Genomic DNA, 19,313 nt, shown 5'->3' on the forward strand with positions numbered 1-19,313 from the left:
TCATAGTTGCTATTTCATGTTGGGATTGGATATGCAGTCGTGTGTGTGTGTGTGTGTGTGTGTGTGTGTATAGATATAGATAGATATAGATAGATATAGATATGAGAGAGAATAAAACTGGAAGATGATATAAAGAATGGGCACAAGTTCATGTGATACTGGAAATCAGATTAGTATTAAAAAGCAAAGAAAGAAAACATCAGGATTCATCCTCCTATTTAGATGGAATATATGGCTCACCATAAGAAAGATAGCTATGAATACTTTGACTAATTTGTGCTGAAGTTTTTTGTTCATTTCATTTTTTGGAAGATACATTTCTGTGATTGCATCCTTTTTATTATTTTACAGACAAACCTCATAATCCTATGGTGAATGCTGGAGCAATTGTGGTCACCTCTTTGATCAAGGTAAAATATGTACAGTGAATATTTCTGACAGCTGCACTATAAATAGTTTGTAAGAAATTATAAGCAGAATTAGATTCCATATAGACATGGAAATTTTCCTATACTGCTTCTTTCAGACCATAGAAGCATGTAGTCATTATCACTTGTGTGCCTCTGAAATTGTTTTCAGTGCTTGTTTTTCAGCTGCCTGTTGCTCCCCAAATTCAAAAAGGAGTTTTGGGATACGGAGCAAGATAATGTTTAAGGGGGAATGTTGCTGGTATGTTTCTATTTCTCTTTCCCCACCTCCCTCCCTTTCACGTTACAGTTTAAAAGACTCATAAAATCCTCAGCTGCTTTTGAAACTGGGTTTGATAAAATTTTCTTTCTTTGAAAAAAATAATATAAATATACCTTTTTAGATTGTGGAATGAAATGTACAAATATTGTATTAGACAAACTTGGGAATTTTTCTATAAAGAAAGCCACTCATAAAGTTATAAATTAAACCTTTTAGCAGTTTTAATATGGAGTTTCATGTTTTTGTAAATTTATTTTATGAATGAGTTAGAGAGTTATGCTTCCATTGAGAGAACTACTTTTTCATTAAATAATTCATTTTATATTTCAATTTATACATTCACCAGATATAAAGTTAAATCCCCTGGCACTTTCTTAATATTAAATATTGGTACTTTTGGAAGTAATATCATTTTTAAAATGTTTGGCTTAATAATTAACAGTTTTGGGACAGATTTCCACAATTAAAGTATACATACTTTGAATTGCAGGTTATTGTTAATCTTTAAAAGTATATATATATATATATATATATATATATATATATATATATATATATATATATATATATATATATATATATATATATATATATATATATATATATATATATATATATATATATATATATATATATATATATATATATATATATATATATATATATATATATCACTAAGATATCTCAAAAAGAGTTTTAAAGAACATTGTCCCTTCTCTTTAATTTTGTAGCAGAGTAATTAAAATGGAGATTTTAAATATTTGATTACATGATATCCTTATAGCTTTAATTTTGAAAGGCTATTTTAGTTTTGGCTCATGGTTTTCTGCTTCTGTGTAAAACAATTCCTGCTTTAAACATTTATCTTTAATAGCTGTAGGTGAAGGAAAATGGCCTTAAATTCGACAGGTAAATTTATTCATGATTTTTTTTTTCTGGAGGTTTAAATAACTTAAAATTCATCTTGACAATGAGATTTTAAAATAAGTGGTAGACAGTTCATCAGACAGCTCAGTGCATTTCTTGTTCACACAATAGTCTTTTATACAGTAATCCAATATATCCTCTGAAATGCATATATGTTTGGAAGTTAATTTTATTAAAATTAATGAATTGCCAATCAAATTCATATTTTATTGGCAAGCAAAAACCCACTTTAGGTTTCAGGCCATTACAGTATATTGCAGTTTTCTTTTTTACTGCATGCAGTTGTAATATAAAAACACAGCAACAATGTTATAAGTCAGTATTGAGTGCATTGAAACTTTGCATGTAGTATCTGCATGTCTAGCAGACATAAACCACCATATTGCATTGTTATTTGTTTATAGTGATTGTAAGACATTTATGTGTTCCATCTTCTGGGAAGTTATTTTATAAAAGTAGTCTACAAATTGGGAAATTCAAGGGATTAAATTAAAATTAACCTTTCTCATCTTCCCCCAAAGTTGATTTAAGTCTTACTCTCACAAACTAGATCTATTTTGATGTGCTGTAATAATGTGTGACATTTCAACAGTCTCACAAATAAGGTTATAGAACCTAGTAGTCCATTTTCACAGGAAACACCTTTGTAAATCTTCTCCTTTTAATTAATTAGCTGAAAGTATTTCTGTCGTGTTCAAGTATTGGACAAATAAATATTTTTGTGCATTTTGCATCTTCAGTTGAAGATTAAATCCTAGAAATCCAGTAATTTACCTAGAAGAAAGGCAATCCCGAATTTATAACAAACCTTCCCAAAAGACAGACTAGACTGTGTATGTGCACACATATACATACACATACATAAATTCTGTGCAATACCCTGTTTTCCCATTGTATCAACCTAAGGTTCATTTTGTGTGCCCCTCCCTCCCTAAAGCCTTTTTTTCCAAAAAAGGGCCTACATCAGGAGAAAACAAAATGAAACTCCCCTACCAATTAAAATTAATTATTTGTAAAAATATTGGTCATGTATAAAATTGACTTACTGCCATCTGTATATACCATTTCCTCTCACACACTGAAATTGATATTATACATGCAGACATAGGTGAGGTGAATCTGTGCCAGAAAGCAAAGAGAGAAGCCCTATTTATTTGTTAAGGTTAAATCCAAGCCCTCCCTCTCTCCTCCCCCAGCAAGCAGTGGGACAAACTTTAGGCTAATCTCTCCAAAGGCATTAATGTTTTTCAGCAGGAATTTCTGCTATCATTTATATCTTCTGCTTTTCATATTTTATTCTATTCTTATCACTAGAAAGTGGGAAAATCCCCTCACTTTACAAATTTGCAAGTCTAATAAGAAATCTGCGAGTTAGCTACAGATGAAATTCCTAGGTGTGCACAAATATTTGATAATAATTCTTACCATATTAGTGCAACTTCTTATTTTTATTTCATGTTACCTTGTTCAAGCAACTGATATTTGAAAATAGCGAAACAAGGTCCTGTTTATTTCCACTCATTTTGAATCGCAATCCAAGTAGTTATGCAAAGACTTTGAATGTGAAGAGCTAAATCATACCCACCTATCTCTGGCTTTTTTATTTGTGGTCCATAGCATCAATAAAGACAAAAATAAAAGTTGAGTTATTTTTTAGAGCATAAGTGAGGAATCTTGTGGTTTCTCACTTTGGGATTATGCTGTCATCAACTTCCATGGCAACCAACACTAATAGGAGATGGAGAACCCCAGGTTAACCCCACTGTTCTATAACATTTTTCTTAAAGTGGGGTTTACATGCAGAGACACATCTTCTCCCTTACGTGTTTCTTGCTACTATTCTGGAAAAGGGAGTTTAAGATTTCTTCCTGGAAGCTTGCCAACCAGCTGTTTGGCGGTCTTTTGATGAATGATATAAATGGGGAATGATATCACCAGGATAGTGGTACTACTCGTTAAGGGTGCAGCAGAAACATTCTTTCCCAATGTAATTTAATCCAAATACCAATTGCAGTTGGCATGTGGAGGAGGTCTCATTGGTGCCAATAGCATTGCTTCTGTTTAGGATTGTAGCTGAGAAAGGCATAAAAGTCCCTCTTTTCCTATGTGCGATAGTATCAGTGAGATTTGTGTTCCCTTCGTTGCAGTCAATAGTAAATAAAAAATTAACAAGCTCTGTAGTGTGAGATCTAGGGTGATTTATAGATGCATCTATATTCAGATTATAGGATAGAAGGTGGGATAAAATAATAATATGCCAAATCTAGTCTAATCATCTGGCTGACTATGCAACCAATCATAATAATACCATTGGCATTGGCAAAATCACCATCACTCAGTTTGCAAAAATCAGCTTTACTTGGAATAACATACATCCTATGATGATAACTTTAATATTATTAAACAACATTTGCCTATCCCTGAGTCCTTGGGCAAAAATGCCATTACCAGTCTAAATATCCGGATGAGTGTGCAATAATGGCATGACTAGGAGGCTTGTTTGTAAATACTGTAGAGATTACACAAATGGCCCTTTGATTTTAATTTGGAAAGATGTTCTTATTCTTTTAGTGTGGTGCATGCTCTATATCGTTTGTTTGTTAGTTTATGGTAGCACATTGTATCAGTCAGTTAAGAATTCTGAATAATAAAAGAGCTCAAAAACATAGAACATAGCTTTTATATTGGCATTTGAATTCCATAGTTTAATATATAAGCAGCCTCACATTCCTTGTGACAGCTGTTAACCAGAAGATGGTATCCTTCATACACTCTGGGCCCCAGACGTGGGCATAAAACCAGGCCTTTAGGGCCTTGCAGATGGCCAGCAGAATTGGGGCCATTGTAATCTCTGCAGGGAGACTGTTCCATAGTGCAGATGCTATGGCAGAAAAGGCTCGTTAATTGTTATTTTCTGGCCAGTGGTGCCCACAACATGCCCATTCTGCTGGAAAGAAACACCTGGGGGGAAAATGGTCCCACAGATAATGAGTGACTTTAAAGGTGACGACCAGCACTGATATATTTGGCATATCATTGTTTTCTTTATCTGTGTTAGTAGATAAAGCTGAGAGTATTTAATATTTTTATTTTTGGCTTCTTAGCTTTATGGCCACATTGCTATCATCTTAGAATATAATTTCCTATATTTTAGAACAGGGCTTTTTAGATTTTTTTTGTTTTCAGTCTTTGAAACCTGTGAAATATCTTTCTTGTGGTCAAAGATTAGTACAAAATAAAATTCAATAGTTAAAATAAAGCAGATTGCATATAAAAAAGAATAAGTTGTAAAATTAACTGAGCTTCGCAGCTGGTCATCTGTACATTTTACGTACGAGATAGCAGAATTTAGCTACATTTAGGGTAACAGTCACAGGTATCCGAAAGGAGAATTTGTAATAAAATTTCTGGAATGACCATTTAAGTAGGAAATATGCTTAAATGTGGGGTTATCAACTCTGGCTATGTGCCAGGATAAAACATAATATTTTATAGTTTAACCATTTCAATAACCCCTTTGCCACATGAGCAAAACCTTACAATACAATACTTTATTTTTTTTAAAGAAAAATCCCAGAACCTCTGATCAAGAGGCAAAGCTCTATTGATAAAAGATTGGCTGTGCTCAAGTCAACTTCTTTTGCCGTTAGTCTCTCAAAGAATCCCATCAAGTTCTCATAGTATTGTTCCATACAATACTATGTAACAGAGTTTGAAAAAACATTTTTGTAAGATGTTCACCTCTTAATTGATATGTGGAATCCCAAGCTGTATACTGCATATATGTGCCCTAATCAACTCTTGTGTTCTCGGTGAATTCACTGTGTTATCTCTAGATCAGGGGAGTTAAAATGCCAGCCCACAGGCCAGTTCCATCATGCGGAGACCACGCCCTCTCCAGCAATGTGAAAAAAGTCATGATACGGCACGACACGTCATGTGATGCAGCGAGTTTGACACCCGTACTCTAGATTTACAGCTTAAATGAATGTAAAATAATCATTAGCTTTAAACACAAATGCTGTAATTAAAAACAGCAGTTGGAGGTAAAACCACTTTTATTAAACATAACACTTTCTAAGTGGGGCTGTGGAAGAACTTGATGGCTAAATCAAAATGTCTGAAATATGGTAGCAGAAAACAATTTCTTGCAATGTTCTGCAATGGTATTCAACTATTATATGACATAGTACAGTATAAAAAAATCACAGGATATATGATGCTATTAGACAAGAAAATTTCAGCACTTTCCATAAAGTCTTAAAATACGGTTGACTTCATATAGCTGTCTATATAGCTTTCTTGCAATAATAAGGAAGTGGGTTTGCCATTTTTAGAATTTTTATCTCAAAATTATGTCAATAGTAATCTTTGATATAGTAAGTTAGTATATAGCCTCCCTTTAAGATATATTACTTTTTCATCTCATTTGGAACCAATAAAGGGATTGTTGCTTTCCTCTACAGCATAGCCCTTTATTTTCTTAGATAGATGTAAGTACATCTATATAGAATTGAATGAAATAAATTATATAATAAGACACAGGGTTTTAAAGCAGTGCTTCATTGAACAAATCATTGTTGTTCAAATAGAACAAGCCATAAATAATAGAAACCATAGGGAATAGATCCATAGCTGAAGTGATATTCAGTCTAAATTCAGACACACAAAATTTAAACTCATGTACAAAAAATGTTTACAGTGTTAAAGGTGAAATACAGTACAAAAATGAGACAGTGTAATCCTGTGTTATTGAAATGTTCTAGCCCACAGGTCTGCAACCTGTGGCTCCAGAGCCACATGTGGCTCTTTCAGCCGTCTCCTGCGGCTCCCAGTCCTCTGCTATGTGTACTCCAAAAAAAAAGTGAGACTAAAAAAGTTCAACCAATCAATTCAAATATGCAGGGTAGGTGCATATCTCGCCTTGTTCTAGCCCATAGCTACGAAACCATTTTTATTGGCCTTGAGGCTTATTTCTATGCTTTAAATGTTCCAGCCAAATCCTGAACATAGGTCACCTTATAAAGTATATGATAAAATGTTGTTGTCATTTTTGCGGAAAGCTCCAATACATACACTGTCTTTGTGACAAGCTTCTGATACTGAAACACTACCATATAACTTCAATATGCCTTTGTATTAGAGTGGCGATTTAAAATACTGATAGGGTGGAATATATCCTATTTGTTGAATAAGTAATTCTTCAGAAATAAGTTGACAATTTAGAAAATCCACACAATTAAATCATATGAACAGTTTAAATCAGCAGTACTAGGCAACAGATCTTAATATAATTTGATGTTTGGTATTTCTCTTTACTAGTGACCTAGTATTTTAGAACTGAAACATAATTATTTTATGATTTTTAAGTTCTGATTGCATGCTAGTAGAATTTTGGCATACATAAAAAATGATCCCTACTTCTTATTTAATATTGACATGTGTATAATTATGTAAAATATGCATGTGTGATGTGTCATTGGATTGTTACAGTCTTAAAATATTTTGTGTTCTGAGGCTTATAATTTATGTATACACAGTAGGGTGCATATACACATAAATATACATGAAAGCATGCACACTGTAAGTGAATATATGTATATATTATGTTTGTGAAGTTAAATATTGCATGGAACATTTGTAGACTGATTAATTGCTTGTAATTTTACAAGTAACTACACAGATTGGAAAAGTAGCCCTTCCAAAATACAAGTTGCTTTTGCTGTTTCTCATATTCCATCCTCAAACTGAAGACATACTTTCCATGTTAAGGTGGGGGCATGGAAAAACAACTATTGCAATATTTGGTATCTTGTTTTAATGCTGATTTTACTTTTTTTTGTTTTCCTTAAAGAAAAATGTGTCATGACCAAATGAAACAACATTGTTATGAACATGGATTTTAGGCGCTATTGGGAAAAAATCCAGTATTTAAATATGCTTATTCATACTTTTATTTTTGGAATTGTAAAAAAAAATTCTGTTTTCTTGGGTATCAAAATACTCTGGAGCTTAAAGCCAAGAAAATTCTGAATATGATAAATGCTGAAATAAGTTTGCTTATATGTTCAGACTCTTGCTTGATTTACTGATTCTGCTAATAGTGTCAAAATAGTGAAGGCTTTGGGTTTTATTATTCTGGGTTGGGGTTTTTTTGAGGGGTGGGAGGAGAATGAGATGTTACTATTCTCTTGCATTAAGCATCCTTCTCCTTTTGTCAGATGTAGGGGGAGAAATGCAAAACTTGTTTCAGTTTAACTGTTTTAACCATGCAACAATGATCAGTAGAGCATCCCATAACTAATGCCGACCCCTCCCACTTTCCCAAGCAACATTCACTGTGCATTTAAAAGGTTTTTGTGGTTTAAATGTTGTTACATATTTTACAGCATTAGGATCTATGGAATATTTTGACAACTGCAACAGTTCAATGAAGTTGGTAATTTCTTCTTTTAATTATTTTTCATTGAACAGTTTTGGAGTTACACTTTTTTTTAAAAAAGAAAAGTTTGTTTTTCTAATGCTTTTCAACACATTGCATAATCTTTTAGTATATTAAATAGCCTTTGACTCTATGGGTAGCAGCATTTTAATTTGATTGATGTTGACACAATAGTATGGTATTCTTTCAGCTGGTGATCATACGTGAATGACTGTACATCACTAGATGAGCTGGTGCTTGTGGCTTCACGGATTGTCTGCAAGGTCCTAATCCACAGTAGAATGGGAAATGAGGCTGGCTTTATACATTTCATTGAGTAGAATGCTGGTACATACAGGCTTCAAGGTTTTTTCCCCCTTAAACTAACATTGTAAAAGTAATGTTTCATGGCTCATTTAGCCGAGGCCTTTACATTTGAATTTGTCTGCTTTAAAGAATGGTAATTCCAGTAAATACTTGTTTAAATGTCTAGCAGCTTAAACATTAGGGATACAGATAAAACTGCCAGAATATTCTTATAATAATCAGTGAAGTTTGTTTGCTGTGTCCCCGTAATCTCATTTTTAAAAAACCCCATATCTGCCTTGTTCAGTCTCATCTTTATAGAACCTTTTAGCTATGATTTCATATTACTTATTTTTGAAATTTTGGATCTGGAAATATAAATGTTTCTGAAATTAAATACCAAATGTAGGGGGAAAAATTGCACATGCTCTTTGGGGTATATTTTTACTTGAAGAAATCCTTTTCAGCATCCAGATGCAAATATAACCAGATTTCGATCCTCTGACCTCAGTGTAGTAGGCATTTAAGCCCTTTCCTATTTTGTATTTAAAGAGTTTCTCCTTTCCAACATATATTTTATGCAAACTCTTTGTTTCAGTCAAGGTTCATTAATACACAAGCATGCTTATGTGCACACAATTTTAAACTTTACACATTTACTATAGCAATAATCAGTTTGTAATGTTTTCTAAACACAACCCCTTGAATTTAAGAGCAGCATTACTTTTAGCGGTCCATCAGTCTCTGGTACCAAACTGGGAGTCAGTAAATATTCATAGCTTTGTGATATTCTTTCTACCCTTATGGGTTCAGTTTAGCTAACTATAAAAACCCAGCATTTTTGTTATCCCAGTTTGTTAACACTGATGGCTGAAATATAAAGATAATAATGGGAAGTTTTTTAAAATGTGAGAAGCATACACATGCAGAAGCTCAGCACATTCAGACATAACCAATCTTTATTTTAATGCAGTTGTCTTTTTATTAGTTCTACCTAGCATTTAAAATTGTTCTACCTGGCATTTAAAAGCTACCTCCACAAAACCGTATTAACAGTATTAATTATAAATTAATTCAGCAAAATTTTTAAAAAATCATGGAAAATTAATGGATTCACTGATTAAATTTCAAATAAAACTAGGTTCAGCTCTATTGTTTTATATTGGTAACATTTTTAACAGGCAATGTTAAATATTGTAATGCTTTGTATAACAATTGAGTAATCTAACTAGGTATATAGACTAACAAATAAAACTCTAGTCTAGTAATATATAATCGCATTTAAGTAGCAATAGAACAAATTAATCTATAATTAAAGTTCCCTTGTATTAATAAATTTTGTAACTGTGTCTTCTTTCCTTTCAGCAAGGAGCAAATAATGCAGAGAAGTTTGACTATGTAAGCAAACTTTTTAATTGTTACAATTTATTTTCTGTAATTTTAAATGTTACAAAATAGAGTGTTGCTGTGTCCCATATTTTCACTTCATATCTGTTTATTAACTGAACTCAAAATCACTTGAATTGGAATTGGACTCTACTACTAATTGTAACGAACAATTTAATTATTTTATATTTAAAACATATTATATTAAATATACTTTATATTTATAAACTATGATGTAGCAACACTGGAGGCAAGCCTCACTCATTTTTACAAGTGTTTTCTCTTCTGTAAAATTTAGAAGCATTTGCTTTCCAGTTTTAAATTAACTGCAGAATGTCATTGAATTTAAAACTAGACTAAACTTTATATAGCATTTTAAGTGAAGTTAAGATAAAAATATTACTTTTTCATTTAAACTAACTATAATTTTAATTTAGACATAGCAGTAAATAGTAATTTATATTAAAGCAAAAACTCTTCATTCTTTCTCATGAAATAGATTTGTTCTTACAGAATGACAGCATTGCTTAATATCTAAACCTAACTTGGTTATTTGCACTGAATACTTACTGTGAAATGCTTTTTGGTACATTTTGAAAAAATAATCACGCTTTCCTTAGGTGATGCACTTCATGAATAAAATGGCTGGAAACGAATATGTCGCTTTCAGTAATGCCACGTAAGTATGTTTCCTAGATTGCTTTCAATACTATGAGCAATAGTTAATATTAATGCTGTACATATTTTTAATGGATCCTGATAGGTTCCAGGCAGCGCTTGGGTCCCCACCTGCCTCCGTTGCTCACAGCTCGGCGGATGCCTTAGCGGAAGCCTGGGAAAGGGCAGCCACGGAGGCACTTGACCGAGTTGTACCCTTGCGGCCCCTGACCCGGTGCAGATCCCAGCGAGCTCCATGGTTCTCCGCGGAGCTTTGGGAGATGAAGCGTCGGAGACGGGGCCTAGAGAGCTGTTGGAGGTCCAGCCGATCCGAATCCGACCGATTGCGACTAAGAACCCACATTAGGTCTTATCTCGCAGCGATAAGGGCGGCGAGGTCTAATTACTTCTCCGCCCTTATCGCGTCCACAGATAACCGCCCGGCCGCCCTGTTTAGGGTGACCTGCTCCCTCCTTAATCAGGAGGTGAGGGAGGAACCCTTGCTGGGTCGTGCCGAGGAGTTTGGTCAACATCTGTCAGATAAAATCGCTCGGATTCGGACCGGTCTGGACTCCAGCTGGGCGGAGTCTGACGATCAGGACACGGGCGGTCTTGTCAATGTTATCTGGGAGGAGTTTGATTCTGTGACCCCTGAGGAAGTGGACAGGATTATGGGGAGATTGAGCTCCACCACATGTTTATTGGACCCGTGCCCTTTCTGGCTGGTTTATGCAGCTCGGGAGGGGACACGAGGCTGGTTCCAGGCGGTTATATCTGCCTCTTTGAGTGAGGGTAGTTTCCCCGCCGTCTTGAAGGAGGCGGTGGTGAGACCTCTCCTCAAGAAGCCTGCCTTGGACCCAGCTGTGTTAAATAACTTTCATCCGGTCTCCAACCTTCGCTTTCTTGCGAAGGTTGTTGAGAGTGTGGTGGCGCATCAGCTCCCTCTGGTCCTGGATGAAGCGGATTATCTAGACCCGTGCCAATCGGGTTTCAGGCCCGGGTACAGCACGGAGACGGTATTGGTCGCTCTGGTGAATGATCTCTGGAGGGCCCGGGACAGGGGATATTCCTCTGTCCTAGTCCTATTAGATCTCTCAGCGGCTTTCGATACCATCGACCATGGTATCCTGCTGCGGCGTCTCAGGGGATTGGGAGTGGGAGGCACAGTTCTTCAGTGGTTCTCCTCCTATCTCCTGGGACGTTCGCAGTCGGTGTTGGCAGGGGGGCAGAGGTCGACCCCGAGGTCTCGTTTGTGGAGTCCCTCAGGGGTCGGTCCTCTCGCCTCTCCTGTTCAACATCTATATGAAACCGCTGGGTGAGATCATTCGTGGTTTTGGAGTTGGGTATCATTAGTATGCTGATGATACCCAGCTTTTCATTTCGACCCCAAACCACCCCAGTGATGCCCTCGACGTGATGTCCCGTTGCCTGGAGGCGGTTCGGGTCTGGATGGGGAGGAACAGACTTCAACTCAACCCCGACAAGACTGAGTGGCTGTGCATACCGGCATCCCGGGATATTCAGAATATTCCACCTCTTTCCATGGGGGGGTGAGTTTTTACCCCCCATAGATAGGGCTCGCAACTTGGGCGTTCTCCTAGATTCGCGGCTTACTCTGGAAGATCATATAGTGGCTGTGACTAAGGGGGCTTTTGCCCAGGTTCGCCTGGTGCGCCAGTTGCGGCCCTATCTACACCGGGATGCCCTGTGTACGGTCACTCATGCGCTCGTGACCTCGTGTCTGGACTACTGCAACGCTCTCTATATGGGGCTTCCCTTGAAGACCACTCGGAGGCTCCAGCTGGTACAGAATGCAGCCGCGAGAGTTGTCTTGGGAGTTTCCCGGTACTCCCATGTTACACCTTTGCTCCGCGAGCTGCATTGGCTACCAGTTGTCTTCCGGGTGAGGTTCAAGGTTTTGGTAATGGTTTTTAAGGCCCTACATGGCATGGGTCCGGAGTACCTCGGGGATCACCTGCTGCCAGCGTCAACTTCCCTCCGCCCTGTGCGTTCCCACAGAGAGGGCCTCCTCAGGGTGCCACCGGTCAGAGAATGCCGTCTGGTGGCCCCCAGGGGGAGGGCCTTCTCTGTGGGCGCCCCGGCTTTATGGAATCAGCTGCCGGTTGAGCTCCGGATGGCACCTGACCTTCGCTCCTTCCGACGCGGTCTGAAGACCTACCTATTTGAGCAAGCCGGCCTGGCCTGATGGGGGATGTGCTGGGGTTTTTATTGGGGATTTTTATATTATTCTACTGTTTTTAGCTCGGGCTCTTATTTAATTCTTTTTTAATTTTTGTATTCTGTATTTTTTATGTGCCCTGTTCACCGCCCTGAGTCCTTCGGGAGAAGGGCGGTATACAAATATAATAAATGAAATGAATGAATATTTTATTTTATTAGTCAAGTCTTTCCTTCGGCTAAGACTTTGGGTCTAGGAGAAATGTTTCTGTAGAAGTACTGTACCGTATGGCACTGTCTCTTCCAAAAAACAAGGGAAAAGGGAAGAATAAATCTTGTTTCTTTCCTTAAGAGTTGAGGATATTGGAGGAAGAGAAGTTATTTCCTTTCTCTTCTACTGGTTTGGTTTTGGTAAAAACATCAATTTTGCCTCATCATTGTTGCCCCTTTCAAACAACGCGTGGCTTCCTGTAGAGCAGGGGTGTGAAACTGCTGGCCCGCAGTCCGGAAGCCGTGCAAACCCCATTGCCGGCAATGGCAAAACCATCCCGATACGTTGCGCGACGTCACGTGATGTCGCGAGTTTGACATGTCTGCTGTAAAGAGAAAAGTAGTAAGTTCTTTGTTCCCCTCAAAGGGATTTTCAAGAAGCGGGCGGAGCAAGGCATGCTTTTCTGTAACAGTTCAGCTTGTAACACAGCAGCATGAATTTGCTGTAGTTCCTGTCTGTTGGAGTGATGATGGCACCAATGGTGATGATGTTTTAAAAGAAGTAGTAAAGTGCTTTTCATGCATCAGATTTGTGCACACAAAAATAAATTTTCTTCCCACTGAAGGATGGAGGAGAGGAAAATAGTTGTATCCCAGGAATGGTTTGCGATGGAAGAAAAGAGCAGAACATGTTGACATTAGCAAAGGAATCGATAGAATTCTGACTAAAACATGGCAAAATAGTCCTTAAGAAATTCAGAAATCCCTCTGTTTCATTGACTTTGATGCATCCGCAAATCAGTGCAAATAAAACCACTTTATTTGACTACTTTTTTAAAAGGCATTTTAATTTTTTTAAATTTATTTATCCCATTTATATGCCCATCAATCTCATAAGAAGCAACTCCGGGCATTGTGCAACACCAGTAAAACAACAATGTAAAAAGCAATCATTATAAAAATAATTTATTAATCACATTTATGTGGCTCCCTATTTCACAAGAACCCTTCTCGGCCTCTTTCTCTGCCCATTATGCAGCTGCAGGACATGCTGTCTTATATCTGACCATTTCCTTTGCCCCGTTTCTCAATATTTTCTTACGTACCATTAGATTTGTCCAATGCAGAACCCAAAATGGAATTTACAGAAAGGCCAGGAATTCAGATTTAAAGAATATTGTTGAAAATTAAGAGAGGCAATGCAAGATGTTGCATTGCTTTAAAAAGCATATAATCAATTGATGCTTCTAGATATTTTAAGAAACCTCCCTGTATAAGGGGAAATAGATGCTAAGGAAAATAAGTGGTGGATGGTCTTCTCTTCAGTGTCATATTCCTGTATGCTTATTTGGATATGGATGCAAATAGTCAGCAGTACCACTCAACGTCTAATAAAATGATATAGTTGGAGATGAGTTTCACCGCATCATTTATAAATGAAGCATTCTATCTCAAAATCACTCCTACAGAAAAGGAAGTTTATTGTGACTTGGCAGCTTATAACAGACTGTGTCGTTTGCAGGCATGATGTTATTTTGTCTGGTTCAAGTAACTGACTATTGGGTTTGTGGTTCAAAATCATACTGGTTTTGAATAAAAAAGCTTTCTTGAATGATGTTTCAAATGCCGTATGGCAGGGGTCCCCAATCCCTGGTCCAGGACCCAATGCCAGGCCAGAACTGGGCCGTAGTGGGTGAGTGCGTGTGCACACACAACTGCATTTGTGAAAGCAGCGTATGCACACAAAACCACACACACTCCTGCCACCTCCGTGACCACCAGATTGCTGAGCCGGAAAGGTTGGAGACTGCTGCAATATGGGATGAAAAAACTAAAACGTTATTGCAGTTAACCTTAAGTAGTTAGCTTCTCTGGTAATCTCTGCTGTGTCCTCTGCCAAATAAAGCCCTTTCTAATGTTGAAGTTGTCTGACAATTACAGTTTGCTGCTATCTTGTATACCCACCGCCTGCAATGTATACAGTTTAGAAAAGGTGAAATTTGCATTGTGTTCTTGATTTGCATTAGTAAAGAGCTAGAGCAGGGGTGTCAAACTGCCAGCCCGCGGGCCGGATGTGTCACATGGAAGCCGCACCCATCCCAGCTCCAGCAAGGAGAAAAAAGTCGCGACACATCGCGACACGTCACAGGATGAGTTTGACACCCCTGATCTAGAGTAACAATGGAGTTACTTTTCTGACTTACATTGCATTCCTATATTTCACTTAACATCTAAATAAATTCTCTTGTATTCTCAAGTAGCTATGACAGATACATGATCAATATTTTAGTTCCATTTCTGAGATGTTATCTTATTTACAAAAAAATGTTTAGTTTAATTCTTTGTAGTAAATAGACATGTCCTTTGCATTGAGCGTTATAATATGCTGCAGCATTAATTTGTTCTTTTTAATGTAAAGTCCACACAGTGATAGTCCATGTCTTCCCAAACTAAATAGGTTACTAGAGTTTTAAATAAAGATCCACCAATACTATTGTTAATAAGTATTTAGTGTTCGATATCCATTTCTGCCCCTTTTCTGCCTTAGATTCCAGTCTGAAAGGGAGAGTGGAGACAGAAACTTTGCAATAGGCTATTATCTCAAAGAGAAAAAGGTATGCATTTGGTTATATTTACTCCACTTCCTTAAATATACGTAATGTCAAATGAAGAAATTACAAATAACATTTTATTTCTTCATAGTGACAGTAAAGGTAAATACAATATTAATATAAATGTAGTGACAGTGTTATTCTTCCATTCTGTAATCCTTCTGTGGCCAAAAGCATTTAATAATCTTTTGCTAAACTACCTGACAGAAGTACACATTATTTGATGTTTTGTAATAGAGCTAAAATATTTTCCTTCAAATTTTCACAGAAAGGTAGACTTAAATGTCTGGAAGTCCTATTTCTAGATAATTATTATTTTAAATCTTATTTTAATTCTAAATAATTCTTTGTTTCTTAGATAATCCTCAATTGAATTTTCAGAACTAAGATTTTCTCCTCTTTTTGTTTTAGTTTATATATGCTAATTTTTATCACAGTATCATGATGTACTAAAATATTCTATTATTTTCAAGTGTTTTCCAGAGGGCACAGATATGGTTGGCATATTGGACTTCTATTTCCAGGTAGCTAATTAATCTCTAGAATATTTGTTATTCTTTGTTATGTAGAATTACAGGTTAAAATTTTATTTATATAAATATTTTCATAGCAGAGGATCTAATCCTTTGTTGGGGCAAGTATGTTAACTAAACGATATTCCCATTGAATATATTTTAATAAATCAGCATTTCTCATTCTCTGATCTTAATGTAAATTAATAGTTGATTGCAATCCTTGACCTTAGAATTATATATTTTTGTAGTGATAATGTAATATGTTTTGCAGCCAGTTTTGTAGTACTATATGGAGAAGAAATAGTTAATCCTATCCTTGGTGCTTTCATACTGGTTAGGTTAACTAAAACATATTTTCTTATCACTAATCCTTTTACTGATTAAAATTTTTAAAAATTAAAAGCTTTTCCCCCCACTCCTTAGATTTAACATAAGACAGCTTTGAATTTTACACACTAGTAAATAATATAAATTGTCCTGGATCTCTCACATGATTGTTCATACCGTTCATCTCTGCAGTAACCGGATCATGTAGTTTTTAAATGTTTCTTTTAAAAATGTCAGTCTTTCATCAGAACAAGCTTCACTATTGCACTGATTAGAGAACAAGTTTTAAAAAAAAAATCTCACCCAGTTGTTTTATGAGTTAATCTTGTACCATGATAATCACTTTCATTAAAAAACACTGCTACCATCAGATGCTCATTTCATGCTTACTCAAATAGGCCTTTATTCCCTAATCTGGAAATAGTCTATCTTCATATGCTGTGTTGTTCATAGGGTAATAGACTCTTTTATGGGTTCAGGCTCCTTTTTGTAAGATAGTCCTGTCATCCATTTACTTACGTAGCCTTCTGTTTGCATAGGTTGATCAATGTTTTCTTTGTTTTCCCTAAGCTGTGCTCCATAGAAGTGACTTGTGAATCTGCTAGTGTCATGGCAGCCACCCTTGCCAATGGCGGGTTTTGCCCCATCACTGGTGAGAGAGTCCTGAGTCCTGAAGCAGTTCGGAATACTCTAAGTTTGATGCATTCGTGTGGCATGTATGACTTCTCGGGACAGTTTGCCTTCCACGTAAGTGTTTGTTTAGAGGGATCTGTTATTAAAAAATGTTTAGTTATTCTTTTTTTAAAAAAAGAATTAACTTTTTAATTAGCAAATTTACCATGGGTGGTAAAAAAACATTCCATGTCATATAGACTAGTTAGAACATATAGAACTAGTTAGGAGGACAGAAATGAATCCAGAAAAACAAGGCATTTTGAGGTATCAACCAAATAATCCCTGGGATGTAAATTTACACTAATGGATAACATTTTGGAAAAATATTGTTACTTTGACAGATGATATGGATAGTCAGTGAATGCTATCTAAGTATCGATAAGCATATATTAACAGTTTAAATGATGCCTTCATTTAGGTGGGTCTTCCTGCCAAATCTGGAGTTGCTGGTGGCATTCTCTTGGTTGTTCCTAACGTTATGGGGATGATGTGCTGGTCACCTCCGCTAGACAAGATGGGCAACAGCGTTAAAGGGATACACTTTTGTCATGTAAGCAAGTCTTCTTACTTGAATTGTTAGTAGTCTGTAGCAGAAGTACAATAATCATTAACGTTTACACCTATCCCAGTGAAAGTGGCAAAATTTGCATTTATCTTGAGCAGGAATGCTTATGTTCTCACTGTTAGAATCAAAGCAGATAAAGACTGAAGATTTTTAAAGCAAAAGGATAGATAATTAGTACCCCAACAAGGCTACACACTAAGCAAAGTTAAAAAGAAGATGTATTTTGAAAGTGGAAGAAATGTTGACAAAATGCATGTATTTCTTTTCAGTTCTGCTTGCCAAAATAAATTCTTTTCTTTTTGTTCCCCTGAATTTATAAGTTACTTAATATTCATCTTGACAAAGGACTTTACTTATGAGTTACAGTATGTGTGATCAATAATATTAGCTGAATGAAACATAGTCAACTGTAAACTGTGGTAGTATACATGAGTATAAATATAAAACAATGATGTCTTCACTATTGCAGGAACTGGTTTCTTTGTGCAACTTTCATAATTATGATAACCTGAGGCATTTTGCAAAGAAGCTTGATCCTCGGAGGGAAGGTGGTGATCAACGAGTAAGTTGGAAGTATTTTATAAAATTAATGTGTAACACGTATATTGTGCATAGCAACTTCCAAATAGGATTGGTCAATGACATGTATTACATCAATACTCTGAGTTGTGAGTGTCCAGATACAATTCAGACAACATCTGTCACATCTAGAATTTACTACTAAATGCTATGTTACATTAATCACTGGCTTTTACTGGTTACAGGTAGTCCTCAACTTACTAACCATAATTGAGCCCAGAATTATAGTTGTAACTCATACCAGTCGTTAAGTGGGTTACTGTGTGACTGCGCCCAGTTTTACAACCTGTTTTTGTGGCAGTTGTTAAGTAAAAGCCAAAATCATTAAGCAGATGCTATGGCTGTTCAGTGAATCCATTGTACCCATTGGGCATTTTTTTGCTGGAAACTGTAAATGTTGGTTTCTGACAAAAACAAAAATTGTGGCCATATGACTGCAGAACACTACAAAGGGCTGTGAATGTGGGCCAGTTGCCAAATGCCCAAAATGCAGTCATGTATCCTCGGGGGAAGCAGTCGTTGCAACTTTGAAACATGGTCATAAGTAGGGTTTGGGGAGATCTACTATAGCTTCAAATGTAAGTTAAGGGCTACCTAGTAATAACTGACTGAAAGTTAGTTGAGTTTGGTTAGCTAATTGGTATTATATAACATATCTGAGCCTAGTATATTTAGATTACCTCAAACAAATTTGAGAACTGTTCATGTATTCTTTCTAGGTGGTCTTAAAACCATCCTAGATAAAATGCCATGACAAAAAGTTAGCATATTCAGCGGTATATTTTCACTTCATAAAAATTATGGGACAAAGTTCTTTGTTACAGATTTTGATCTTACAAGAAAAATAAATTGTATATAATACAGATTACTTTTATTTTGGTAACACGTTTGATCCACATATTAGTGAGGAAATATCTCCAGTACTGTTCTTGGCTCTCAGAGTAGCAGTGGGCAATCTCTTGCTTGTTGCTGAAAGACATAATAGGGGGGGGAAAGGGATGCGTCCTAGCCAATGTTTTTTAAAATTGTACTGCCTGAGAGACAGAGCTTTGTATTAATTTCCAAACATGTCAGTCATCGTACTGTTCTGACCATGGCTCTGATCTTACTGGGAAGAAGTCTGTGTTTGAATGGCATTAATGCCATTCAAAAGGGACGCGGTGGCTCAGTGGGTTAGGACGCTGAGCTTGTCGATCGGAAGGTCGGCAGTTTGGCGGGTCGAATCCCGAGTGCCGCGTAGCAGAATGAGCGCCTGTTACTCGTCT

The 19,313-nt window shown here is 36.5% G+C and overlaps 1 protein-coding gene across 4 annotated transcripts in view; it reads left to right on the plus strand.

Annotated features, from left to right (window-relative positions):
* Nucleotides 1-19,313, plus strand: part of GLS (glutaminase) — a 348,826-nt gene that overhangs the window by 31,269 nt on the left and 298,244 nt on the right. For all 4 annotated transcript variants that reach the window (XR_014025746.1, XR_014025747.1, XM_081322316.1 and 1 more), the window contains exons 7-14: nt 352-410; nt 9,710-9,742; nt 10,351-10,409; nt 15,324-15,390; nt 15,861-15,911; nt 16,800-16,976; nt 17,323-17,454; nt 17,939-18,031. Coding sequence is in view for 2 of the 4 variants with exons in the window: in XM_081322316.1 (XP_081178442.1) it covers nt 352-410; nt 9,710-9,742; nt 10,351-10,409; nt 15,324-15,390; nt 15,861-15,911; nt 16,800-16,976; nt 17,323-17,454; nt 17,939-18,031 (671 nt within the window). In the remaining 2 variants the exon portion in view is untranslated. The remainder of the gene's footprint in view (nt 1-351; nt 411-9,709; nt 9,743-10,350; nt 10,410-15,323; nt 15,391-15,860; nt 15,912-16,799; nt 16,977-17,322; nt 17,455-17,938; nt 18,032-19,313) is intronic.

The sequence above is a fragment of the Vipera berus genome, assembly GCF_964194415.1.
Source record: "Vipera berus genome assembly, chromosome: 1".
Classification (NCBI taxonomy): domain Eukaryota; kingdom Metazoa; phylum Chordata; class Lepidosauria; order Squamata; family Viperidae; genus Vipera; species Vipera berus.